This window comes from Plectropomus leopardus, chromosome 19 (genome assembly GCF_008729295.1).
Source record: "Plectropomus leopardus isolate mb chromosome 19, YSFRI_Pleo_2.0, whole genome shotgun sequence".
Classification (NCBI taxonomy): domain Eukaryota; kingdom Metazoa; phylum Chordata; class Actinopteri; order Perciformes; family Serranidae; genus Plectropomus; species Plectropomus leopardus.
In genome coordinates, this window is record NC_056481.1 from 16,112,075 (window position 1) to 16,139,979 (window position 27,905).

General features: G+C 36.6%; 3 protein-coding genes across 3 annotated transcripts; 1 reads left to right on the forward strand and 2 right to left on the reverse strand.

Moving 5' to 3' along the window:
- Window positions 1-6,103: 6,103 nt before the first annotated feature.
- LOC121959074 (tripartite motif-containing protein 16-like) lies at window positions 6,104-7,777 on the reverse strand. Its single transcript, XM_042508252.1, has 5 exons — window positions 7,726-7,777; window positions 6,999-7,040; window positions 6,853-6,915; window positions 6,608-6,747; window positions 6,104-6,514 (listed from the first exon to the last, which is right to left on the reverse strand). Exons 1-5 carry the CDS (start codon window positions 7,775-7,777, stop codon window positions 6,104-6,106), a joined length of 708 nt encoding a protein of 235 aa, XP_042364186.1.
- A 2,169-nt stretch (window positions 7,778-9,946) lies between these two features.
- On the reverse strand, window positions 9,947-20,067 carry LOC121958392 (tripartite motif-containing protein 16-like protein). Its single transcript, XM_042507287.1, has 7 exons — window positions 19,952-20,067; window positions 15,733-15,814; window positions 14,563-14,735; window positions 11,640-11,672; window positions 11,472-11,534; window positions 11,213-11,355; window positions 9,947-10,521 (listed from the first exon to the last, which is right to left on the reverse strand). The coding sequence occupies exons 3-7, from the start codon at window positions 14,609-14,611 to the stop codon at window positions 10,093-10,095; spliced, it is 717 nt and encodes a 238-aa protein (XP_042363221.1). The 5' UTR covers window positions 14,612-14,735; window positions 15,733-15,814; window positions 19,952-20,067; the 3' UTR covers window positions 9,947-10,092.
- Window positions 19,356-20,656, forward strand: LOC121958393 (stonustoxin subunit beta-like). Its single transcript, XM_042507288.1, has 5 exons — window positions 19,356-19,396; window positions 19,673-19,705; window positions 19,854-19,916; window positions 20,005-20,147; window positions 20,228-20,656. Exons 1-5 carry the CDS (start codon window positions 19,375-19,377, stop codon window positions 20,654-20,656), a joined length of 690 nt encoding a protein of 229 aa, XP_042363222.1. The 5' UTR covers window positions 19,356-19,374.
- Window positions 20,657-27,905: the final 7,249 nt, after the last annotated feature.

Below are 27,905 nucleotides of genomic sequence, written 5' to 3' on the forward strand. Positions count from 1 at the left end.
CTGTCCCTTTCAGCATACTACACAATCATCCCTGTTGACTGACAGCTGTGTGCTACTTTTCATCTCTTTTTACACTCCAAACAACCTGTGGGACACTCTCATTCAGGAAAAAGGGACAGTGGTTTCAAGGCTCATGGGAAATGTGGTTCTTGACAAAAGACAGTTAACTAGAGTTCATATCAACCAAAGTGTTCAATATCAAATACACTGAAAAGAGATTTTAAAATAAATAACTAAAAAAAACTCATTAAATAAACTAATAAACTATGAAACAGAATAATTCTTAAAACTCAACTGATTTTTATTATTAAAAATTATTCAGAATTCCACTTTTCCTTCAAAATTCAGCCAATTTCGTGTTAAATTGTTTTTATTATTATTATTTTGCTCCAAATGTAACTTTAAAGGGAAGTATACTGAGTAAAATCTATTTCAGTCCATTCTGTGAATAAAACGTTTTGCATTTTGTTGTGTACAAAGGACATGAATCCAGTAGGTGGAGTTGTTTGATAATTTCATGCATCAGTTAAAATTACTGCTGACACATTTACAAAAACCTTCACATCAGTAGGCAATATAGATGTTAAATGAGGTTAAAATACACAGATACACTTTATGATGTTGTGGGACAGCTATGTTATCGCTGAATATTTATACAGAAAACAGTGTCAATATGTCTTACTTGTAATGAGTCATTTTAGACAGAAGATGATGCTATTGCCTTCAGTAATGAAGAACACCATCGACAAAACATGGTTGTCCACAAATGAAGGATAATCTCAGAAAGACAGATTGGCAGTGGTTGAAGAAGTAGCCTATTAGCGCTCTTTATTTAAATACATGTAACAATGTCACAATCTAAAAATACTCCAATACTGTTAAGGGTGCTGTACTGAGCTTAAAGTACAATTATATTGTAGGAAAATGTCATTTTCAAAGTAAAAAGTAATAATATATTATTACCCCTATTGTATGATCAGTAAAATATAATTGGATTAATGCTATTCAATTTATATGTAAGCTACTTTGAATTACTTTACACTCTGCTTTGTAACCATGCATTGTACGGTGTGAAGTAAGATCACCACATGTTTTGTATAATTTGCAAAGTAAATGTAGTGGAGTAATAAGTGCAATTTTTCCTTAAAGCCTTTTGGAGTGTTTTCATTGGCATTTATTACATGATTAACAATTTGAATAGCACAGAGGCACTTCAATTGTTTTTTCTTTTCTCTTTCATGTCATGTGTCATCCTCTGTGTTGTCTGTGTTGTCTGAAAATGTGTCATTGGATGCCTTGCACTTTTGCATTTTGCACTGCATACCAAATCTACCTATGAGTAAAAATAAAGTAACCTGAACCTGAAACTAGCAATTAGCATTAAATTGAATTACTAAAATACTGTCCATATGCCATAATTATACTTTAGTAAATGTAACTAGTTACCCCCCACACTTGCAAATTTGTACATAAAAAAACAGGACAATAAACCAGTGAAATCACTAATTGAATCAACTCGTTGAAACAACATGTGTTTTTGTTTTTGAATATTGTCATAATCTGTTATAATGGATTAAAATAAACAAAGTAGCTCCATTGTGTAAAATACTGAAATGACATCAAACTGCAACTTGTTATTACTCATAAACACATTGATAAGTACTTTAATATATTTAATAGCACCAGACACCTAAACACAGATTTGAATGTTGCTGTTTTTTACATAATGTTAAATATACATCAGCAATGTTTGCTATGTAAAACTCAGGGGTAAAAGTGTATATTTGGAGTAACAATTTGAGGCCCAATTACCAAATAGTTTATTGTATGATGACAAAACACTTTACACTTTACTTTATAAGTTGCACTGTCTCATGACAAAACACTGGTTGTATTCAGTCATGGCACCTGTTTAAATGTCTTTGCTATCTTTCAATGTAAATGTGGTTCTCTCCTTTCAAAACAACTGTTTTACTACCAGTATCAAAACTGTTAAAAAATATATTTTAACTCTAAAAAAAAGAGTTTAAATGGATCGTTGAATGGGCCCAGTGTGCACAGGCCCAAGGATACCGACCAGCAAGAGACTTAATTATAATAATAACATAGATGCAAAATGACCCGAAGCACAAATTGAATCAAAACCACCACAAAATATATGTTTCTTGCTCCTTTTAGAAGAGGAGGCTGGGCCTTTTGCATGTCTATACCCAGGGGCCCATTGTCACATTGTCTGCCCTTAATTGCAACAATAAACCATAAACAGACCTTGACCCAGTTATCCCAGTGCCACTTACGTACTGTATAGGCTCGTTGGCACCACATGTCCGAGATTGGCACGTGTAATTATACAAATAGAGAGAGATGTAACTGATGCTCCCACCAGGCCATATTAGTCTGTAGACAGTTTGAACACAGGCCAGTAGAAACATGAAAGTAAATCTCCCGGGACCAATAGCGCCAGCATAAATGAGTGCTGCATATAGGGTGGTGGTGTTGGACCAGGTGGGAATAAAACTACCATGGAAGCACACTTAGATGCAATTTAGAACCAGCTACTGAACACAACTCATCTAACTGCTGCACAAGTGTTATAAATGTCATAAGTGTGTCATAAATTCTGGAGGAGTTGAGTTTGGTCTTTTAATGCTGTTAATGAATTACACATTTCACACTTTGTTTCTCTGACAGTCAGATGAGGGCAGGGTGTGAACCACAGGGGAGTGAGGGGGACATAGCTCCTCTTAATGAGGTCCCTTGAAAACATGATCAGTAAAGTTTTGGAGGTCTCTAAAATATTAACAATGTGCTATTTTTGCCAAGCATTCCTTTTTTTCTGTGTCTTTATTATCATGGATCATGAAATAAAGCAGTTGTTGATCTATGATTCATGTAGGGCCGGACCTAAGACATTTGAATCCCTAGAAGCCAAGCCCCCGCCCCCAAATTATTATTATTATTAATTTATTATTCTCATTTTATGATTCATATCATTTATATTTTAATTACTAACAAGAACAAGAGCTGATGAGAAATAAACACAAATACACAACAAACAAAACATTATAATAAAAATGCAAATATAATATATGTATGCAAATTTGTACATTTTGTTTCTTCTCACAAACTGCTCATATGTTTTCCAACGAAAAGTAATTCATTAAAAAGTGTACAAATCCCTACTCCAAATATCAAAGGCTGTGTTCACGTGATTAATGCGCTGATGGGAGTAGGAAGCAGGTTGGGTGAATGTGTGAATGGGTTACAAAACACAAGACTTTACCTTGGGACGTTTGCAAGGAGATGAATGTTTGGAACCTATAAAATTTGAATAAACTTTGACTCATAAGGTAGATCATTCGCAAGCTGCTAATTATTAGGATATCATTTGAACCATTCTATTAAATACAAACACTTGAATAGTCCTTACATACACTCAACCATTTGCAGGATTTTTAATTTTTTTTTGTAGGGGGGTGGGAGGTGCGATTTTGGCAGCATGAAATGTGGGACACTGTCACCCTCCTATGTCATGCTATATGTGTCACTTACTCTATGTACCATATACCACACTGCTCATGACACAAGTTTAGAGTTACCACTCACTCACATGCCTGGCCTAAACCAACCTAGATACAAACATGTAGGGTGCTGGCACTCTGGGTGTGATTATTCTTGGACCATGGACTCCAGTTATGTTTTCTTTGGGTCCTCGATGGATGTCCATACCCTTATGGATCGTAAATTCTCACTTATGCTCATCACAGTAACCACTAAATCACACTTAGATCACAGGTGTGCTCCTGCAGTTATATATATATGCACAGTGATGTAATTATATCTTTGTTTATTTAAACTGTTAGTGAAACAAATATGTCTTGTTACAGCATTTTAAATTTATGAAGAGTGTTTAAGACTATTTATGAGGTGTGACGGCCTTTAACAACTGTGTAAATATATTCAGCAAGTGTCTGAGCAAGTGGGACTTTGCACACGATGGAATATGAGTTTGGGCCTAAAATACATTCCATACATGGTCAGTATGAGGGTACATGTTGTTGAAAAATCTTTATGAGGACTAACCCCCTGAAATGTACCATCTAGTTTTCAAGGAGATCCTCAAGGAAAATTATACAATATGAGCACTATTAGGAAAAAAAAATTAACAAAATCAGCAGGATAATTAAACAATATCAAATGTGATTTAAAAAAAAGCAATAAACAAAAAAAGACAAAAAGCAAACAATAACAACAAGAACACCAAAACTAAATTTAGTAGTAAGACATAGAAAATCAGAAGATCTTATGCCAAACAGACCACAAAATGGTTATTGATTATGCATTATTGAAAATTGTTTTTTATGTTAAACAAATTATGTTTTTCTCAATATTTTTGTAACAGAAATATTCATATATCTCAGGTTTTTTTTTGAAAATTTCCACTTATTTAAATTTCTAGGCATTTTTAAAATAAAAATTACATTTTTGTATTATCAGACCAATTTTCAAAGAGTGGGTCAAAAATAACCACTCTGCATTTATTATGTAAAATTATGGATCTTTCCTCCTGATCAGGCACTTTTGTGGTGGGCCACATCTTCACTGGGATTTACATGAGTCCAATATTCAGTCTCTTTTAGCTTTATTTTGGGCTTGCTCTACCATCTCCTGAGGGAAATATCTGGCTTTTTAGTTTTAGCTGTTAAATACTCCACCATGACAGCAGTATTTTCTTTGTCTGCTGTTTACTGCTGAACAGGTACAGTAGATTTTACAGCTTTTTGGCTGGTAATAGCTGCCTGCTGTGGCTGATACAGTCGCTATGAAAGTGATGTGAACGAGCCAAGACACTGAAGGTGCAGGCTATACAGCTAAACAATGAGCTTAGACTCACTATAAAACTCTGTAAAGCTGAGGGGAGCTGCAGATTCAGGGGACAAGTGACCCCTTTCCCATTGGCACACTATTCGATATTCTAATTTTTTCTAATTATGTAGCTGCAAAGCCATTCATTCTAAGATAATTTCTGACCCATTTCTGGGAGAGTATTGGCTCTACTAACCTTTGCATAAGGGTTCATATGTCTCTATAAATGTCTTATAATGTTTCCCGAGTTGTCTCAGCCACATGACCTTTGTTGCACAGTATGTAGAGAAATGACAGCAGTTAAAATGAATAAAATGCTTTCATGTTGTAGTCACTCACTGGGGCTTTTGTTGTTACATGAGGTTGCCTGATAAATTTGACATCCAGTGAGTGCTTGTGTTTGACCATGTGCCCCACTTTTAGTTCCTATGAAGCTCATGCTTTAGGTGTGAAGGTGGCAGAAGTTGAGGCCCACCTGCCAATGTATGAAAGTGATCGGGCTTGGGCCTCTCACATATCAAAGTGAACCCCTTAGTCCGGGGGGGCGATTCCCGCTCCTCCTACTTTACTCTAGAGGGAATCGATGCAGTGAGCACTTTACACTGTGTGTGCAACCTTATCTTAGAATCACACAAAATCTTTTACAGACTGAGGATTGATTGCGAGAAGTAATGAATGAGCCAAGGGCTTTTTTGTCATTTTGAATGGATATCTGTGGAAAGTGTGCATTAAATTCAGTGGATTTTGGTGCTTTCATTTCAATAACAAAGTTAACATTTTGACAAAATCAAATGTTTGCAGTCATGAATAATAAAAATTGCAAAGGACAAGTGTATTTTGAAGAAAAGCTAAATTTGTATACATACAATACATTCTTTATTTCAGACTCTCAGTCACAAGACACCCAACATTCATGAATATCATTATCAGCACATTAATATCCAATCTGATGCTCTAGAACCAGACATACAGTATACAAGGTAGAAGCATTAGACAAAAATGTACATAAAAATCAGACAAAAAAGTACACAAAAATATAAATATATTTCTAAAAAAAAAAAAAAAGACAGTCTACTAACAATAAATATTTTCCTTGAAACAACTTCTGCCATCAGAAAACAAATGATGCATGACTGATTAAAATTAATTGAGAATTACAGGAATATGTGCAGCAACAAACATTCAGGCATCAAAACTTGACTCATTGTCACCACAGATTCGATCACTTTATACCACTTCATTCTGGTCTCTTCAGTATTGTGCATGATGATTCAATTCCCATCCAGAAACCTGCAAGAATCTTTTTCTCAATAGTAGTATTAACTTTATACAACAGCTTAACCTCCCTCTCTGCCCCTTCACCGGTCACAACATAAAAGTTTATGATTCCTGCAGGCTGATCGATGTAAACCCCAATTGTGGAGCTGAATGGGACATTGCATATATCTTTGTCTATACTGTTGAACCAGATCTGGTAACGTGTGCCCGACCAACACAGACCCCAGGACTCCTCATTTTCTCCAAGGCCGCTTGGCCCACAATTTGCCCTTCTTCCTGCTCCTTCATAGGTGGCTCCAATTACCACCCACCCTGTGTGCTCCACCTCCCAGTAAGCCCTTGTGTTCCAAATACCCTCTTTGCACAACACCTTTAAAGAAATGGAAAAGAAAGAAAAAAAAGTCAAACATTTGTCTCTTTACTTGTTAGCCTGTAATTTTATTTGTATTATTTCTTGACTTACCTGTGGAGAGTGCTCATATCTTTCGGGTCTATCCAGGACAGGACAAACCTCCTGAGTTCTACGACACACCTTTGACCCGTTTTCAGAAATCCACAACATCTTGTTGGCAGTCTTATCATCCAAAGTCAAATGCATCCAGTCTACAGAAAAAAAATCAAAAGCTTTAGTTATTTAAAAAAAAAAAGAAACCCGGAAAAATATTTTTGAACATTAAATGATTGAGAAAAAAAGAAACCTGCTCGTACACTTAATAAGCTCAGCTCTGCTCGTTGGCTCTGGGATGTTCGGCACATAAACAGGCACTTTTTCTGTAAGAAAAGTAAACTGTCTTAAATACAAACTATAATGCTTACTTTATGGAGAGTATGTCTGCATGCATCAAGTCTATTACCTGCATTTGTCTTCTCAGTCTTCTTGGATTTAAGTTTCTTCCCTAAAAAAGTTAAAACCAAAGGTTAATACTGCATGAAGGTGAAGAGTCCACACAGACACATGACACAAAATGCTGACATGAAACACTATACTTGAGGAATTTCATTATGGGCAGAATCTAGGTCATTCAGAAACCAACACATTTAGACATTTCTATTATTGTAAATAGTTGGTGTTTTATTCTGAAAAGCTTGCACTATAATTCACTGTCTATCAGTTTTCCCTAAAATGGGCTAAGGCATAATCATCCCTAAGATTTGTCCTCTTTGATGAGGTTTTTATTTCAAAATATTGTACTACTCATCTATTGGGGAAACAGTCGAAACAAATCCTCTTAAAAGGTATAGCATGCACTCTTAAATGTCTTAAATGATGTAAAAACCACGTTTCTGTGTGGGTGTTTTTGACAAGACAGCTGCCGCAATCCAAGTAACAGCAGGCAGAGGCAACAATGTTAAATGAGTTCAGCATCATAATGCACGTTTAAAGTCATCTTCCCTAAAGTTTAGGCAAGCAAGCAGAGGAACCTGTTTTTTATAAAACTCTGTGAAAGCTAATCTAAGATTATCAGCAGATGAGCAATTCACTAATCTAAGAGTATGCTTATACATAGCATCTACTACGTTAAAGGGAAAATATATTATCAAAAAAAGTAAATAGAATTTACATTGTACAAGGTGTTGTACCTGATTTGTTGGACTCTGGCAGGATTATTGCAGAATTGGGCCTTGCGGGCATCTTGAGGCTGTGTGTCAATAATCTATGTCCAAGCGCTTCAAAATTCTTCGATTCCTCCAAAAGTAACAGTGCAAAATCTTCGTCTTCAACTTGTCTTTTATACCCTAAGTGAAGATGAGGCAGGGGGGCTTGAGGAGAGTCTGAAAGAGGTGTTGAGGTCAGTGGAAAGGGTGCTCAGCAGGGGTCAAGTGGGTGTATGTACTTGACTTTGACATATGGATATAAGTGAGGCTACAGCAGACATTTGACACCCCTGAAACTTAAGAACTCTGTTAAGAAAAGCATGAGGATGGTTGCAAACACGAGTCAAGGTAAGATTAAGAAACTGGGCTTGTCAACACAAGTGGTGGAGGCGGAAGCAGAGCCACATAAATAAGGACACCTCAACCAAACGAGAAAACTGCTTAAGAATGTGACAGATCTATGTCCCACATGTCCATCTGATTTTCATTCCCACACCTATGAGACACCTAAGACTCTATGTGGAAACCAGGGCCGGAGCCAGATGTTGTAAACATTCTGGGCTCAGCCCCAAAATAGGAGGAATTGAGGACACACACCCCCCGTGAGATTTTTCCCGGCAGCTAAATGCGCTATTTTTCAAAAAACAGTGCATCATTTGTGAAAAACATGATAGCTGTTAAAGAGTAAAATTCACATCCTGTTTTGTATCTTGTTGTTCTCCAGCTGATTTCAGTATTCTGAAACCATAACAGAACAAGGAGGATGACTGATTTTCACTCATGCCACCTAAAAAGAGGCAACATTGTCTGATGTTACTATTTGAAGTTACTTGACATAGGTAAGGTAACAATTTGGCATAAATCACATTGCTAGTCTTGAAAGCTACTTTTGTTATACAGTACCATGCTGGAGCAGAGTTCATAGAATATGTGCAATTACATTGACCTTAATATTCCATTTATAATCAGAATAATAGCCCAATCAGAATAAAAATGCCTAATGTAGCCACCTTAATTAAAAGAGACTTGTCCGATCAGGCAGAATCCAGCCCAATTTGAAGTATTTTAAACTGGGTTGAGTGGGCTGGTGTAATCCTTTGATTCAACAGGAAAATATTAGTGCCTAATAACCGTGTGAATGCTCAATCAGATAATTTCTCTCTGGTTGAAATAAATATATTATTTCTACGCATTGGCACCACATGGGAATAACATTAGGTGATGTAGCTGGTGCGTCTGCAGACGTACAGTAACAACTGTTACTATGAGCCTCCCTTTGCTGATTTTGACAGGAAATTGTTAATAAAATAAAAAAAAAAATTCACCACACTGCTAGCACTAAATTCTAATGTGAGTGCTCTTTGATTTTAAACAGTAGCCTTATGTTATTCGTAATTGTCACTCTACATAATAATCGTCTGCCATTTCTGATGATCTCCATCATTTGAATCTTTTGGGGAATTTGGGTGATTTGCAGTGTCTACTGATAATCTGCATGGGAGATGTTCAGGGTACATCTGTAATTTGTAGCTGCAGATAATAGCCTAGGCTACACTTGTGTCAGTTTACTACTAAACCGTATCAACGGTTGGAACCACTTCTTCTCATCTGTAGTTCATGCATTGAATCATTGAATTTTCTCAATAAAGTTAAAACAAAATCCTCTGTAATATTTCTGGCAAATTGGACACTTTACAGCGGGCAGAGCCACTTTTTGTTTCCTAACCATGCGTGGGAACTGGGAGTATTTGACCAGCAGAACAACATATACTCTGTTATAGCCAATTAGATTTCTTTATGGAATAGCATAGTAGGATAATAAAAAAAAAACATGGAATATTATGTGGAAGACAAAAAGATGAAGGTATTTTGGAAGCCCAAAAGAGTCCAGGCTTTTGAGAAAACATTTGAGCTTGGGGCCTCAGATGACCGTAACCCCCACCCTGCTCTGCCTCTGCTGGAAAACTGAGTAACTAAGTCAAGAGTGCCAGTATTTGCTTACATCGACTCTGTAGGTGCTAAGCTCACCATAAGGTGAAAAAAATGTGAGTTTATGCACCACAGAAAGTCAAAGCAAATCTGTTTATTCAGTTAAGTGTTTATGCAGCACTACTATTTCTGCTATCCCTCATGTTATTCAGATTTACAAACCAGGACAAAAACTGTCTCACTCAGTGTTTTATTATTTATTTAATTGTACCACTCTGCATTCATTCATTCCAAACTAGATAACCCTGTACATTCTTCACAAACAGTAACAAAAATACATATACATTATTATAAAAGGATGAGGCAGTTCCACTAGCCCTAACCCTAACTTCAGATATGATATCATGATGTTGATTTAGTCCTTTATTCCTCCTTTTTTATAATTAAACACTGTGACTGTGGGCCCAACCAAAACCCTGGTATCATCTTCTGCTGAAAAGAGCTCTTAACCTGCCACACAAGTCTAACCTCCTTCTCCCCTGTGCTCTCCTCTCCCTCCTTCACCTCCTCCACACCATAGAAACTAAGGATACCAGCAGGCTGGTCAAGGTATACACCGATTGTGGTGTACTTGGGAATCTCCGTGATATCTTCATTGCGGCCTTTGTGCCAAGCCTGATAGCAGGATCCACACCAGCTGAGACCCCAGGACTCCTCGTTCTCTCCCAGGCCACAAGATCCGTCGCTGTTCCTCCTTCCTGCTCGTTCATACGCGATTCCGACCACGACCCACCCGGTGAACTCCACCTCCCAGTAGCCTCGGAAGCCCAGGATGCCTTCTTTGCAAAGAACCTTTTGGAACGTGGATGGGAATGACAGTGTAGTTTAGAGGTAATCCAACATAACCTGTGATTTATTACAGCTGCCACAGAAGAGAATTTAGAGCAGCATTACTTTCCCCGACTTGCAATGCCAAACCAGTTGGCTAAGGTATAAATAAACACAGGGGACATCCTTCTGGTTCATAAAAATGTGTTTCACAATCACATCAAACTCCACCGACTATGGCATGTTGACAACAATTTCATGGCACTCCCAACCCCCTTTCAGCCCTGTCTCCTCAAAGTTTTGTTTAAATACAACTAAGTTAAAATAGCAAATAAGTAGAGGGAAATGTAGTCACATCTTCTATTGACATAATGAGAAAATGTTGCCAATTAATGTATCTGGCAAGCAATGAATATGCTGATAATTTATCAGCAAACTGTTAACTGACAACATCCGTTTTCTGCCAAAATAAAAAGGCACTTTTGCAATACAGTATCTACTCAACACGACATTATTTTAATTACCTTTTAATTACTCAAGTGCTGATTACTTTGCCATGACAACAAAATGAGTTTAGGAGTTTAGTAATGTACAAATGGAATTTCTAGGAGACAGCGTTGCTCATTTTACACTACCTTTGAACATCAAGTGGAAATGCATCATATATGTTATAATTTCAGTTCCTCAGTACTCTAACTGCATCCTCACACTGTACCTGTGGAGAATACTCATATCGCTCTGGTCTATCCAAGACGGGACAAGTGACATCATCTGTCATACGGGCCACCTTAGCACCGTCCTCTCCGATCCACAGCATCTTATTTGCTGTCTTGTCATCCATGGAAAGGCTGAACCAGTCTAAAAAAAAAAAAAACCCAAAATAAAAACAGACAGAAATTGGTATGGTATATGGATCTAACTGATGGAGCAAAAGGGAAAACTGGTTAAAAAAAAGAAAATACAAAGAATCTTACGCTTAATGAGATCAGCTCTGCATTTTGGCTCTGGGATATTTGGCTCATAGGCTGGGATCCTCTCTGAGGAGTGTGTGACAGGAGGTCAGAAAGGTCAAGGGAACTGTAGATGGGTTTAGAAACATTTCCAGTTTACTTTAAAAGCCTCTAATAAGGTGACATTCTTACCTGTGGGTGTGTTTCCAGCTTTGGCTTTTTTTCCTGCCAAAAAAAAGTTTTCATCATAGCAGATCAAAGCAAAGATCAACATACTCAACTGTTCTAGAAAAACTATAGGCAGCGTTATGTATCAGGTGTGTCTCAACAGGTGATGAGGTGCAAAACGGTGTATACGTGGAAAACCATCTGCCTCTGTCAGATCATCACATCAGCAACTTAATGCTTTCTGGAGCCAGTGGTTGACTCATGCCAAGCAGTTAGAATTAACAAGACAGCTCACATGCTGCTGGGTTGGCTTCAGTCACACTGGAGCGCAGAATGACGCTCAGAGCAGTTTATGAGATAAGAAGCAACATGATCCGCTCGCATGAATCACATAAGTTGGAGATGTAGATTCAACATTTGTTTATTGAGTCAAATATACAACCAGGAGTTGAGTAAAGTCATCCAAAAAGTGACAAATTTTTAATTTTGTCTGACATTAAAAGCAGCTGTTTTGAAAGAGTTAATGTGAAGACAATGAATATTAACACTTACTTCATCCTGTAACTTAATAATGTTTCTTTAATGAAAGGAGCTTGTGATTCAGACAGAAAATAATTAAGTCTCCTATCATTTTGATTTCAAATTAAAGCTGATTACAGGGAGCAGTATTGTGTCATAACTTTCCTTGAAGTAATTACATAAATTACAGTTGCATAACTTTGTTCAGCCCAGGTGCCAAATTTGTAACTAAAACTAATGTGTAAGCACGCAGTCTCCGGTTTGTTAAGGACAGCGATTATAAAGAGGAGACACCTAATCCCCACAGCATTAAGATGTCAGGGTCAACTAACATAAATAATTTATTTATATCGATGAGCAACATCATCTTCAAAATAAACTCTAGTTCACATACATCAACATCGTCTCAGCACATTAATGAAGTTTATCTTTGCAAACAGAAGCAGTAGCCATCTGTGAATTTTAAGAAAATGAATGAATAACATGTGATGCACATATTGTATGTATTTCTCATTCTTATTTCTGATGCATATATTGTGTTGTACACTGTAATATAACCCACATTTTTATACTTCTAAACTTTTACATACTAGTTTGTAATAATGTAGCATAAAGCACATGTTTGTGTAATTCTATATTTTTACACACTTTGCATACTCAACACAATATACTGTACATATTTTACATTTTAAAATGTTAACAGTGGTGTGAAACTGAAGCACAATGCACATTTTTTAAATTGCATATTTTTGCTTATGCACATATTTTATATCTTGACTTTCTTCTTCTATTAGACTCTATGCTTAGCATTTGTCTCTATGCTTGGCATCAGTGTGACTGTATGAATTTCCCCCAAAAGGTCAATAAAGTATTTCGAATTCTGATATCAAAAAGCATCACCATCTCCAAAATAAACTATCCAGTGCTTTCACGTAACAACATCGTCAAGGATATTTGTGAGGTTAATTGTGGCAAAAAAAAAGTAGCAAAAGGTGTGATTACTAGAAAATTAATTAAAGCACACTATTGCAGGTTTTATATGGTACTGTGCCTGCAGAGGCAAAGAGTGTGAGGTAAAGTTATGCATGAAGCTACTTGTCATTAATATTCACATCTCTACTCCTGACCCCTAACCAGCTGCATTAGGATGTGTTGACTAATACAACTAATGTGTTTATTTATATCAACATGCAACATCATCTCCAACATAAACTATCCAGTTTGTTCACACATCAACATCATCTCAGAATATTTTTGAAGTTTATTTTAGCCAGCAGAAAAAAAGCTATTTAGAAAATTCATTGAAGTGATTCATATTGCACTGTTAGAGGTGAGGCAAAGAATTAAAGGTGAAGCCCCTGTGTGTATCTACTTGTCATCACTATCCACATTTTTTAAACTTAACGGTTATTTTTACACCATGCAGTATGCGTGTCACATCTCAATGAGGCTGATATTTATCCCTCTGTTGACTAAAGGCCGCGAGAGACCGCATGGGAATGTTAAGCCACCTGTCCTGGATATAGCACAAGGTGATGAAAAAATAACTGCTTTGTCCAGCCTTATTACAACATGACACCATACAAAACATTTAAGTTTAAATGAACCCTGTCTATCGCAGTCTGTTACGAGGCTCGTTAGTAAGTGACGGGAGTTAAAATTAATGTTTTTGTGATTAACGTCTCACAGCATCTGTTTCGATTGTGATATTGTCAAATTTAAGTGTGTTAAATTTAGGGAGGTACTTTGTTTAGGATTAAAATGTTCTGTTTCATAGACTAGGTGCTGGATTTTCTATCATCAAAAAGTGTATAATTATAATATTTTAAATAACAGCAAACTGCAAACTCATGAGACTTGATTCATCTAAAAGTTATGTAACAGATCGATATGAGACTGTTTTCCTAAGCTGACATCAATGAACTACAATTCTGCTGAACGCCACCTATTTTCAAGACTGGTGTTATCCTATGCAAGCAGCATTTTAAAACATACGGCATGTTAAATCTTGCTTAATGCAGATAATGTTGACACTTGCAGACCTTTGCTCCCATGCAGTAAAGCCATTATACGCCTTTCATAACGACAAGCATGAAATCAGCCAGTGAAATATTACACTTTCGACACAGACATTAACTTTAGTGACCCATTCACTCAGGATCTGTCTCAGTGGATAATAAAAAAATAGCTGCAGGCACAGATTGGGGTTATTAAATCAGTACATTTAAAGCATTGCTGAGAATGATTTCTACATTATTTGCAACAACTAGTATGCTCCAATGCTATTTCAAGGCAGAATATTATAGAAAATGAAAGAAATCTTGAAATATTTAGATGGCTGTATTAAAAATTAACATTATTAAATATCAGTTTCTTGTATTTAGATCAATGTTTTTTAATGGTGTAAAATGCAGAGCATAAAGTTCACCTTTATCTGACATCCGGGAATCAGAGATGATTCTTGTGGTGGCGGGCATCTTGATTTGGATGCTTTTAGCTGCTGCGGTGAGCCTGTCTCAGCGCTGTTGTCACTGGTCTCTCTGAGTATGATGAGTCGCTGTTGGCTTAAGAGTGTGACAGCTTAATGCCACTCTTATATACCTTTAATGCAGGACAGAGGTGAAGGAATGAAAGCTGGTGGCGTGGACATGAGCGTGAGATCAAACTTTCCGATAGAAAGGCGAGAGGAGGCTGGACATTTGTAACTTGAGCTGTGTTTGTCTGTTTTTCCTTAAAAAGGTTAGATGGATGCTTTAGTGACTGGAGGACACCCTCTGGTACCAAGAAAACCCCGCCCCCACACTCCCTTTAAATCAGGACCACTGATCTCTCAGCATAGCACAATGACAGCATTGATGCATTAGTGGTGGATGTGGTGATTTGTGTGTGCAAACACACACATGCACGTACACAAACAAATTCTGAGTATGCAGCTACATAGATTTAAATCTGCATGTGAGTTCCTGGTGTTTGATGTCAAGCACTTTGTGTTCTAACAGGTGCAATACTAAACAAGTATGAATATGTGACTTTGTTCTATAATAGAGTGTTGTCATTGTGATGTGATTAAGTATTAATACTTCTCTTGCAGCAACATTTTTAAAGTCTGCCTTTACTGATTTCTTCTGCTCTTACATGTATTTAAAGTGAAAGAAACAGTTATAAATCTGAATCATTTAAAGAGTGTGTAAGATTTAGGGGGATTTAGTGACATCTAGCAGTGCGGATTGCAGAATGCAACAAGCTGAAACTTCTCCTGGTTAGAATTCCTTTGTTGTTCATTGCCGAGATTATCTGCAGTGTTTCTCCAATGCTGTTTGGCATTTCGGAGATGAGCTGCTAGCCTAGCACCTACTTATGCATGCTCAACTTTTTTCTCCCATGACGGAGGATGAATAGGAGTTTTTTACCGGGAGCCAAATTATATGCTGAGGTTTCTTACTCTCCAAACCAAACAGACCCAGCGAAATAAAAAAGTAAAAACACTGAATAAAGCAGTTACATGTAAAAAAAAAAAAATTAAAAAAAAAAGGTGTTTTTCAACGCTCTCATTGCAGAGGGGCTGCTTATTAAAACATAAAAACACAAAGTATCCTACCAGTGTTTGGCTGTCCATTCTAGGCTTCTGTTGAAACGTGGTGGTGCAACATGGTGAGCTCCAGGGATGAGGCAGGTGCGCCCTGTGTAGATAAAAACATCTCATTCTTAGGTAACAAAAACACAACAGCGCCTTTTTTAAGGCGATTACACAACGGACCTTTAAAATATGTGAAATCTTTTTATTTCCAAGCTGTATCAATATACTGCTGTATAAATATCTTGAAATTATGTCAGGTACATCTAAAGAATAAACAACACAAAATAAAGTTTATGTAATTTTAATCTGCTTTATTTCACACTCTATCCCTAAAGTAATCACATTACTGTCCTATGAGGCAAATTGTGAGTTTTGATATTGGGCTTTATAAATAAGGTTAAATTAATTTGAATTCAAGTGCAATCTCACATATCAGCTTTAAAAGAAAACATACGTAATGCAAAATTCAATTAATTTGTGATGAAAAACAGAGAATTGACCACATTATATTTTATACAAGTAACATCTGATAATCATACACTGGAAATAGATATTAGAATATAGGCCTAGCAAGCAGTCCAAATATGTCACAAATATAACCCAGTAAAACATAAATGCTATAACCTAATAACCTAAGAAGACTGTGAGTCACTTGACTTGAGGAATCTGTTTATAATACCAGGCTTAAAGCTATGCTCTTGACCTGCATTATCACATCCACTATTTACCATCACAAGTGCATTAATTCTCATGGCCCAGGTTAAAAGAAAAAGCATGTCGCTCTTCGTAAACCCTTCCCTGAGATATGCACTCCACTGTGAGCTATGTGTCTCAGGTGTTTACTGCTCCGGCACTCTGCCAAACCTCAAGTCAAGGCTATCCCGTCCTTCTTGTGTTCCTGCCTGCCCCAGCAGATGACTGACTGGAGCAGCGATTGCGGTGCGACTGACACACTAAACACTACATACCGTAGCTACGGTGACGGAACCGTCCCAGACTGCCCAATAGGATTTATAGAAAATAAAAGAGAGGGGAGTGTGGGTGACGGCTTTGCGTGTGGCTATCTGAGTTCCTCCGATCTCCTCTCATGGTATGATCTGAAACCAGGGGCAACAGACTATCAAAGCACTGCTGACAGACAAGTTATCTGTGCCATAAAGGTCACAACTGAGCTGTGACCTGTTGAGTGGCTACTCTGCATGGTCAAGGTCATGACGTCGGTTTTTAGCCTTCAAGAGAGGTCTGAATATCTAAAAAAAAGGGTGGAATCTGTCGCCTCTAACTCAGACTGCTCTCCATCATGTCCTCCCACTTCTACTGTATGTTGGACTCATTTTTTAAAGGTTTTTTTTTTGGCTTTTTGCTTTTATTTGATAAGACAGAATGGAAGTGTGAAAGGGGGAGAGAGAAGGGGATGACATGCAGCAAAAGGCCACGGGCTGGAAAGAAACCCACTCTGTCCACTGAGCTACTGGATGCCCTGTTGGACTCAATTTTTAACTGTAGATAGGTCACAAAAGAGTTATGTGAAAAATTGACAAACTACTGAACACGTGCAATTAGACACTTTTAGACTTCCTTAAAAATATATAAGGAAAAGATTTGGTTGAACTAATTTCAGAGGAAACTTGTGAGAAAAACATACAAAGAATTTTCTCCTCTTTGATATGTCTTAGGCATACTGTTTAATTTAATTTAGACTTTCTACGATTAACGCCAGCATAGACACGATGTAGTTGAGGCACTTTCAAGCATAACACTGTTTGGTGTGTGGTCCCAATAGAGGCCCCTTGCAATAGTTGGGAAATCAGCATGTTGGTCTTTTGTTCTCCTCTGACCAGGAGACTGATTGTTTAAACGTTAAGACCCTATTCTACCAACATATAGTCACTGGCAAGGGCGTAGGTTTACATATGGATTGTAGGGACATGTCCCTACCAATATTTTGGGAAAACTTGTTCACATTGTCCTCAGTTCTGTGTGTGAAAATATGGGACAAATGAAGTCTCATATTGATTCAGTAAGGGACAATTCATTCTTCAACACGAGACAATCTTATATTATGCCTGACTAAACATGTTTTCAGTGAGTTTTGATAAGGAGCAGCACACAGCTGCTGACAGCAGGTAGTTAAGTTTTCCCTTCATTTATTTTTTATTGGTTCTGTTTGGACCTGTGATATAATTTGGAGAATAAAAAAAAATAAAAAAGACTTGATCAGTTTTTCCAAGCACATACTGGTAATATATATTTACCACAAAAGCTTTTCGATCCTAAAGTATCGAAACACAGCCATTAAGCATTCACACTCACACAAAAAGACATAAAAAATCATATATGGATGCCAATTTCAGCCAGTGTGATAAAAAAAGGGTCTTGTAATGAGAAAGTTTCTCAAAATTATGACTTAGTATCTCAAGAAGATAACAAAGTATCTCAAAATGATAAATTACTTCTCCTGGAATAATGATTTAATATCTAGTTATAAATGAGAAATGATACTAAGCCATTATTTTAAGAACATTTCTTACTGGTTTGAAATACAAACTCATTTCACTGTCATTATTTTAGTGATATTGCAGCCCTGTCACCTAGACGTTTACTATTTTGAAACAGCAACTGCGTTTGAGGGAAATTTTCTAATAACATAAAAAGGAAATGTTGCAAATTAACGTACCTAATTAGTTACAAAAATGTAGATACTGATCGATTGAGCAAAATGTTCACTGAAACGCACTTTAGTTTTATTCTGCCAAAATAGGAACCCTAGCAGAAGCCTATCCACTCAGTGACTATAGGATTATTATTGTAATTACCTTTTTTGAAGAATTTAACAAAAAGACAGAAATTCCAGCACAAAGTTTCTGTACTTTGTGGGCCCGCAAAACTCTCCAACTACCATCCTTTAAAATGTACAGGGTATATGAATGAAGTGCTTTGGTACCTGAAAGAAACACTGCCTCTGAACATAATCCAGGCAGTGATAACATTGCCACAACAGAGCAGGTAAATAGGCAGTTAAGTAAAATACAAGAGAGTTTTACATTAAAATGACTTAAAGGATCAGTTTTTTCCCTCATTACTTTGGCCAAAATGGGCTTCCATACATACAGACACATATATTAACTTTGAAGTGACCTTCTTAAAAGTATAACAGATTAACTCCAAAAGCAACTCCACTGAGCCACGCTTCTCTTCTCTCCATCATCAAAGGTCTCAAAGTGCCATTAAGCTGTTTTTCCAGTCTAATGTGACCCCTCTGCTCTGTACAGGATGACCACATTCCTGTTCAGGTATCAACTTCTGAGATTTGTGTGTGATTACAAAGAGATGACAGAGTAATTGTAAAAGCAAATTCAGAACTCGTCGGATAAATATGGGTCAGCGGGTCATGTGTTGGCGCTGACCTGAATATCCGGATTTGGCAGTCTGCGTGGCACGCCCATTAGTGAACTCATTATCTGTACATACCGTACCAAAATTTCTCTCAAGGAGGCCCCAGGGGGCCCCCCAAAACCTTTAATACCCGCTTTCCTGAGGGTATATAAAGAAGGCGTTTGCATCACTGCAGCAGAACGCCGCTGACAGACGACAACATTACGAGAAACCTCAACACGCCAAGAAGCAATAAAGATGCCAACCAGTGCTCCCAATACGAGGATCATGCCAGCAACCGGCAAACTTCGTGAGTGAATTGAGTGAACATGAAAAATTTAATGGGCCACAAGTACAAATTTGTGTTGGAAAGTTTATTTGGAGTTCTTTTTTTTAGGCAGAAGACAAAGTATTGGATATTGATCTGTCTGTGTAGAATATAGATTTAGGAGTTAGAGAAGAGTGCTTAACGTTGACAGTTTGAGGACTTTCTAAACAGATCTTGTGTCATTTTATTATTAACTTTTCTTACAATGAAAGTCTTCAAAAAGAACTAGTGGCAGTCATGCTTGTTTTATACTTACAGGGAAAAAATCCAAAGATCTGGTTTCTCCAACAGGTAAGATTTTAAAATGAACCATCAAAATATATAACTCTGACTGTGAACCCTATGATGGCACACCCTTAAATTTATTTCTAACACAATGCTCTTGCTTCTGCTTGTTACTGTATCATCTTATCATTTTATATACCCACATCTCTTTTAGAAAATATCCCAGACTACGAGCCCAACATCCCTGAGCCCACATGCAGAGCTGATCTTCTAAAACGTAAGAACGATCATTTAAAAACTTGTTTTCCTCACCTTCAGAATTCATAGTTTCTCTTCTCGACTCCACATTTTTTGACATCCCACAGACTGGATCAACCTTTCCCTGGATGACAAGACAGCCAATAAGATGCTGTGGATCACAGAGGGTGGATCAAAGGTGTCCCGCATGACGGATGATGTCACTTGTCCTGTCCTAGACAGACCAGAGAGATACGAGTATGCCCCACAAGTAAGTTTTAGATAACACTCAGAAATCCAAATGTAAAATACTTTTTCTTATGCTCAACTAATTTCATCCTTCTCTTTTAGGTTCTTTGCAAAGAAGGCATCTTGGGCTTCCGAGCTTACTGGGAGATGAAATATTCAGGATGGGTGGTTGCTGGAGTCGCCTATGAAGGAGCAGGGAGGAGGGGAAGTGACGGACAATGCGGGCTGGGAGAGAATGATCAGTCCTGGGGTCTTGGGTGGGGGGGGTCCCACTACCAGCTGTGGTCCAACGGCATTAACACAGAAATCTGGGATATTCCCCAGTCCACCACTATCGGGATATACCTTGACCAACCAGCTGGTGTCATCAAATTTTATGTGGTTGAAGAAGTCATGGTGGAAGAAGGGAGCGAAAACAGCAAGGAGGTCAGACTGCTGCAGCAGATCAAGAGCTCCTTCAAGGGGAGGATGCTGCCGGGATTGTGGATGGGACAAAAGTCATCATGTTTCTTAGTTAAGCCAGAAGAGTAAAGTGGAGTGTGTGTTTTCCATTTCCATTTTCTTACATTTCCATTTAAATTTCATTAAAAAATATATTTATCTACAATGCACACTGTAGCAAATGTTACTGTAAGATCACAGTAAACTACTGGCAGCTTAGTCGTCAGCATACTACTGTTATTTTACAGTATCACTACTGTGAATTACTTCAACAGTATATAACAGTTAAATTTATTACAGTATTGTACAGCAGAATATATGTTTGCAGTATTTTACTGTATTTTGGAAAAACTGTAAATTACAGTTTGATGTTGGTCATATTTGTAATGCAATTTTTTACAGTGCATATTTTGGGATAAGTCAAGAAAAAAAAATCAAAATCTCTGTATGGAGAAGCACATAACCATCAAGATGCTGCTCTTTGTTTAAGTGTTTGTGTATCATTAAATGTTAATCTTGTCAAAACTGGAAGATAAATACCATTTCAAGGTGTCATATTTTAATATACGTATATTGTAGCATTATGTTCTGTATATTCTAATTATATGGATATGAGGATCAAAAATATTATTTTGTGTGACTATAAATAAAATAAACACACTGAATATCATTGTGCATTAAAAGGTGTGAATACTTCTTGCATTCTAATTAACAACAGTTGATGTAAGTAAGGGATTTAAGATTGAATACTACTACTGACTGAATACTATACTTGTTTACTGTTATATCATTTTTGAGTCAGTGCATTACTTTAACTTCTACCTACCTCCACTTTCACACAGGCCATGCAGGTGTGACAGACTGCTCCTTCAGAAAAAGATGACTTTACTATGTTTAAATATAGAGTAAGAAAAACTCATACAGAGTTACAAAATGAACAAATCTTTTAGATATGTTGCATTATTTGCAATTTTGATTTTGTACAATCATGTTCAGGCATTGAAATAAATAGTTTTGAAAAGTCTTAGACTTTAATAGTGACCCCTCACCCACAGAGTTACAAATCATTTAACAAATGCTGTATTGTTTGCAATATGTCTTTGCACAACAATGTTTAGGCATTGCAGTAAACTGTTTTATACAATTAAAAATAAACCCATTATATCCATATAACGAGTCAGAAAAAAGCCACCTTTTGTGCAAAGCTGCATTGCTTTGTGTTATGCTCAGACGATAAGTCATGCTTTATAAATACAAGCTTACAGCAGAGGAAAATGAATCCATCAATGTCATGAGAAGCATTCAAACGCCACCATACCTTCAGCTGCTCTGGATCTTTCATTCTTCACCTTCCCACTAAGCAGGGGTCGGGAGGATTAGGCTGTCGACATGAAAGCAGATCCTGTGAAGCAATAAACAAGATCATATGTGAGCACACACGAGGTCTGTGAGGGTGCACAGAAGGGGGAGAGTTGATGAAAAGTACAGTAGGACAATAGATTAAGGAATAAATTCCATGCTAAATACATTGATAAGAATTCATTTTTTGTTGTCAAATTAGAATGAAGAGATCAGTAATGATAGTTTTACTTGGACAAAGCTAAACTATACATGGGACGGAGGGGAAACAGGTGAATAATAATTGTAAAATGCAAACAAATATTAAGACTTTTTACACATTTAAGGTATAAGACTGCTCTCAGTGAGTGGAAACAGTCTCCAATCAACTTCTTCAAGATGTTTCACCCTGTGATGATGGAAACCTGACAGTCCCCCTCATAATGTGCTATTAAGTTTAACATTATACCAAGAGTGGCCACATCAATGTCATCGACATGGAGTTGAAAATAATCAACAGCAAACGTACAACGTGCATAAACTCAAAATGCACAACAAATGTAGTAATTTTAACAGCCATCATAATACTCAGGGATGATTTCTGGACAGTTTTACTTTCAGAAGTAAAGGACAAAGACAAGGACTGCAAAAAATAAAAACTACACGTGTAGTTTTTGTTTTTTGCAGTCCTTGTCACAGAGGGGATGAAAAGTTCAGCTCAAGCATGACTTTGAGTTTTTACACTATTTCATATTTTACAAAAAAAAAAAACAAAACAAGAAGGGAAAGCCAATAAATACTTTAATGTTAAAATTATTTCTTTCACACCTATGACTCATATTGTGACAGAGACCAAAAGTTTATCATTTATTTATTCACTGTTGGCGACAACAAGACTGCAATTACAGACTGAGAGCCATTTCCCTGTCAGTCAGTAGTCTGACATGAGCCACACTCAGTCTGTGGGTAAAGAAAATCTTGTCTTTGTCTCCCTCCTGTGACCCTTATCTGTATAACAAGATGTTGCAATGAGTCTAACGTCCCCCATGGCTCCCTGAAAATATAATTTATGGTAACACTGAACGTGTATTCTTGTATTTATGCACACACAGAGACACCATTTGAAATGGTCTAAAACAGCCACTGGTTGCTTTAAATGTGTTCTCTGCAAGTAGATTAAATATTTCTATACATTAATACTGGATAAAGTCAAACAGATTGACTCAGGTTTCATGCATTCCTGTTATCACATACAGAGCTGGGATGATTAAATCTAAGTTCTTTTTGATATGCACAACAGTTACAGTAATTAATGTTGACATTATACACCTACTTTAAGGTATGATGTGATAAAAAAGTTAATGATTAGCATTCATTGTACATTTGCTCATTTATACTAGTGAAAAAAATGCAACTGGATTCAGAATCTCGCCTCTATTTTAGTCATTTTCAGAAGGGACTCTTTTTACACATACTTTCATTACAAGTCTTAATTATAGCAATAAAACATTTGGTCAACAAAAACTAAGCGTTTTCAGTCCTTTAAGGGTCATTCTGACTGATAATAATAATAATAATTCTTCAATCCCGTGATACAATGAAACTACAATCTAAGGTAATCATACTGTGAAAATCTTAATTTCATTGCAACCTTAGTGTAGAAGTGCTTTGTGTAAAAAGGGCTATATTTAAAAATGAAAATCTTTGATCTCAGGCTCCCTGCAAAAATGTTAATAGGTGTCAATAAAAATAAAAAAAAAAAAAAAAAAAAAAAGCAGCAGCTGCATATAGTAGGGCACAAGCTCATAGAAATTTTTCAAGCTTCTAGGGAAGCCTAAATGCCACTAAAATGCATTTAGGATAATAAATGGACCTGCACTTTTACAGCACCTTCCTAGTCTTCCAACCACTTGAAGTGCTTTTTATACTACTACTTTTATACTACTTTATATTGTCACATTCACCAGCTCTCACACTGGTCACTGAGGCCACATGGTGCCACCTGCTAAGGTACCCATTCTGAACCCAATTATGTCCCATACATTTGAAATAAATATTGAAATGGCAGATTTTCTACTCTAAATGGACCCATAAATTAAAAACAAAACCTCAAAGTGATGCTCCTGAAAACAGCATGTTGAAAACCCCCAGAGATGAATATTCTACAAACATAATCAACAAGATGATGCATCATAAGCTGATTTTATACTCAAAATGACATCAGAACAGGATGTCCCTGTTAAAACCTTTCATTTTACTGTGACATCCACGGATATTTAATACAAAAATCCCGAGTGACACTATAAATCTCTTACAGGATACTTTGACATGTGTCAATAATATAACATCTCATATTTACTTTAACACTTGTTTAAACACAAATCATGTACTTTAATAATATGATTTATGGATGGAAACTTGCCTTGTTCTCCCTCCTTTCCTCACAGTTGGCCATGCTTGTTTAAAAAGGTGTGTGGCTTAACTGAAGTCCACTTAAGATGATGTAGTGCGCTGTGATTGGCTTAGACATTCTATCAAATAAAATTCTGCATTAGGGCGGTGTCAGTTTGCAGTGATCATAGATCTTAATACTATAGAAAAGCAATATCAATTGAAATGGACAGGGAATCTGAAGTTCAATTTTCACAGGCTGTCACAAATCAGTGCCATCAGGAACATTTTGGGATTTAGTATCTTGCCCAAGTATACTTCAACATGCAAACTGGAGGAGCAAACCACCAATTTCCAATTGGTTAATAACACGCTTTGTCTCCTAAGCGATGTCCCTTCTCAAATAGAGCAGTATTTCCCAATCTTCTCCTTTAGGGACCCCCTTTTTTATCATTGAGTGAACTAATGCCCTTGACTAAATGATATATTTTATGGATGTTGCAAATTATATTTCATGCATAACAATAAGAGTAAAAAAACAACTAATAAACTGTACAGTAACCCCAAATTGTGAAGACAATAACTCGAGGAAGTCTGTGGAAAATAAGATTTTTTTAGTGAATACTTCCTATGAATATTGACTTAGAGATTAATTTTTCTAGCAATTTATACTTGTTGTTTCCTCCTCTGTATTATGCTCTCCTTTTTATTTTTACAATCATATTTTCATCATATTTTGATTACCATTGAAGTGTCCTGTTGTGTTTTTTTTTAAAAACAAAAAACGATCACCCATCAACTGACCTCGAATTTGCATCTTATTGAAAAATTCAGGTCCTTTAAGGTTAGAATTTACGTATAATTTAATAGTCTAACCACAAGGCTTTAAAAAAAAAGAAAGAAATTAAGCCACCGTAATTAAAGCAATTCATGTATCTATTTACTGACATAATTTGCATCTTCATTGAACACTTCAGGTCCTTTAAGGTACAAATCAAAATTCTGCAGATGATTTTAAGGTGTTTTACACTTACAAAATACTTCAATTCATGAATTAAGGGATTAACATTGAAATTGATTTTATCTTTTAAAATGTACCAATTTTTAACTGAAAGCATGTAGGCGTTCCATTAAAGAGACAAGGCAGGTTACTGCGTAATATCTAATATACATGTGAAGCTCAAATCATCTGCCCTCTTATCTCCTGCAGTGTCACTTCAACACTCTGTGGACTACTAAAACACATACATTTAAAGTGATAACATGAGTATAAAAAATATATTTAAAAAAAAATCACAACTTAGTTAGCCAAGTTAGGTGGCTTTCCTAACGCCTTTGGGTTTTGTGTTTTTGGTCTATCAACCAGCATAGGGCTGTTTCATAAAGGTGTCTCATACTGTGACAATCAGTCCAAGTTGTCAGAGTTAGTTAGAGTAAAATTATTTTATCAACTTCACTAACTGGGGAAGTGATTTACACCTTAGCTGAAAAGTATCAGCTGCAGAGGAGTTTGGACCTGTCCGCAGACTGAGGTCACATCAGTGTTTTGGGACCTCTTGATGCCATTTTAAGAAGTAAAAACTTCTTAAAATCTTACAAAATATGTTAGAATTATTTGGTTTTTGTGTTTTTTCAATAGCATATCTGCATGGTTTAAGTTTTTTAACAGATAACAAATCCTTCAAGGGACTTTAATTTTTGTTTGTCAACAAAAAGAAAGGATGACATGCAGCAAAGGTCCCCAGCTGAGGTTGAACGAGAGACATTGCAGTTATGTGGCATGTGCTATAACCATTATTTTTCAGTTTCCAAAGAGCTCTATCAGCAGCTGCTGATGGGTTAAAAACTCCTCTGCAGCTCTGACGCATTTCAGCTGAGATATGAGTCACTTCACAAGTTAGGAAGGTTGATAAAACGCTTTCACTCTTTGTCCTTAAAGAATAATCAAACACACATCACACCCCAACATGTTCTCATCCAAAGACATCGCATATCGTCGCTTTGCAGTGGACTTCTGCATCTACATACTATGCTTTAGGTATCCTTCTGTGTATTGATGTCCCGTATGCTGCTTTCATGATGTCAACACAAGCACATGGTGGGATTCCACTTCATATGGTTATGTTTTGGCAAAAGAGGCACATGGTAAGGTATAGAAAAAAACCCCATCACATTCAGATGGGAAGCAATCACCGGATTCACTTATGAATGTCTGGGGTTTGTTGGATTTTTCTTATTGACACTGTTTGATTTGTAAATCTGTGTTGAACAGAATGTCTACTTCTTACTGGTGACAATTTTTGTTTTGTTTTTAAGCTCTGCCAAATGATGAGTCATTAGCTTTAATGTGTAACTAGAGCACTATAGATTGGGTAGGCATTTTTTAAAGTGTAAACATAACCAAGTGTGGATATCATGTATCATGTTAGTACACTGATACTTTTTGATACACGCATAAAATTATTTAGATCTGTGAATGATTTGGTTTCCAGTCTTTTCCATAATCAGTACTTATTTTAACATACATTAACAAAAAAAAATGTGTAGGCCAATGGTGTTATTTTGTTTTGGTGTGAACATAAATCCATCTAAAAGTTTTCAAATTGAATAAATGTACTACATCACATTGGCAGAGTATAGATCAGAATTTGTTAACTCAGTGAAAAAGGGCATGTTCTTCAACTCTATAAACTTCCTACTTTATTTCTTCAGAGGACCTGTCTGACATGGCTTCTGGACCTCTCCACTGCTAAAACCAGCGCTTAGTTTCAGAGCTAATAGAGCTGGCCCCGTCTAAAAGAACTGCTGGCCCCAGTCAGACCCCTGTGCTTCACACTAAATGGACTAGAACCACTGCTGGGTACACCGTATATAGTTTAGTATAAACTTTAGAGTCTGGGAGAGCCATAAAATGAGCAGAAAGTGTACAGATTCCTTTTTGCAATTGCTTCAGTAGGCCTACATGCAAAAGAACGCGCAATTTGCAGAACCTTGGCGTGCAAGGACTTTCTTTTTTCTCCATTTGTTTTAGCATATTTACAGGAAATATTAATTACAAAATAGTACTTGTTAGTACATGTTGTCAGCTATTTTACATCGTATTACCATGATAACATTTTGCTGTGATAGATTTTTGGAATGATGTTTTAATTTAAATAAATTGTAGTGTAGCATAAATGAAATCATGTCAAAAAACTGTCAGTAGTCATTAATGTCAATAATTAGTCTAACTGACTGATATTTAGTGTTTATATTTGTGATATGCATCTTTTCCCTTTGTGTTAAATACAGAGTAGCCCATTTATAAATGATTATATATATATATATATATATATATATATATATATATATATAGTTTTGTTTTGTTTTGTTTTTGGTTTTTGTTACAGACAATAAGAACATCGGCCTCAGCAGGTTTTCAGTGAGGTAAATTAAACGTGATGTCCTCATATCTCCACACGATGGAGCAATGGTGTCATACATTAGCTAAGGATTCTCGTTTCTTTTTTTCAAAATGCCACCAACTGTGTGTGTGTGTGTGTGCGTGTCTGTATGTGTGTGTTTTCCCTTACTTTGACTTGCTTTAACTTTTTGTGTTAATTAAGAGCTG

Bases quoted from the DNA above. Each gene is read 5' to 3' on its own strand.
- LOC121959074 (XM_042508252.1), bottom strand. From the start codon at position 7,777: ATGCCCGCAAGGCCCAATTCTGCAATAATCCTGCCAGAGTCCAACAAA. The intron at 6,916-6,998 runs GTAATAGACTTG...CTTTTCTTACAG, and splicing joins GACTGAGAAGACAAATGCAG to AAAAAGTGCCTGTTTATGTG. The intron at 6,515-6,607 runs GTAAGTCAAGAA...ATTTCTTTAAAG, and splicing joins GATATGAGCACTCTCCACAG to GTGTTGTGCAAAGAGGGTAT.
- LOC121958393 (XM_042507288.1), top strand. From the start codon at position 19,375: ATGCCAGCAACCGGCAAACTTC. The intron at 19,397-19,672 runs GTGAGTGAATTG...TTATACTTACAG, and splicing joins GCCAGCAACCGGCAAACTTC to GGAAAAAATCCAAAGATCTG. The intron at 19,917-20,004 runs GTAAGAACGATC...GACATCCCACAG, and splicing joins CAGAGCTGATCTTCTAAAAC to ACTGGATCAACCTTTCCCTG.
- LOC121958392 (XM_042507287.1), bottom strand. From the start codon at position 14,611: ATGCCCGCCACCACAAGAATCATCTCTGATTCCCGGATGTCAGATAAA. The intron at 11,535-11,639 runs GTAAGAATGTCA...CACACTCCTCAG, and splicing joins AGCTGGAAACACACCCACAG to AGAGGATCCCAGCCTATGAG. The intron at 11,356-11,471 runs GTAAGATTCTTT...TTTTTTTTTTAG, and splicing joins CAGAGCTGATCTCATTAAGC to ACTGGTTCAGCCTTTCCATG.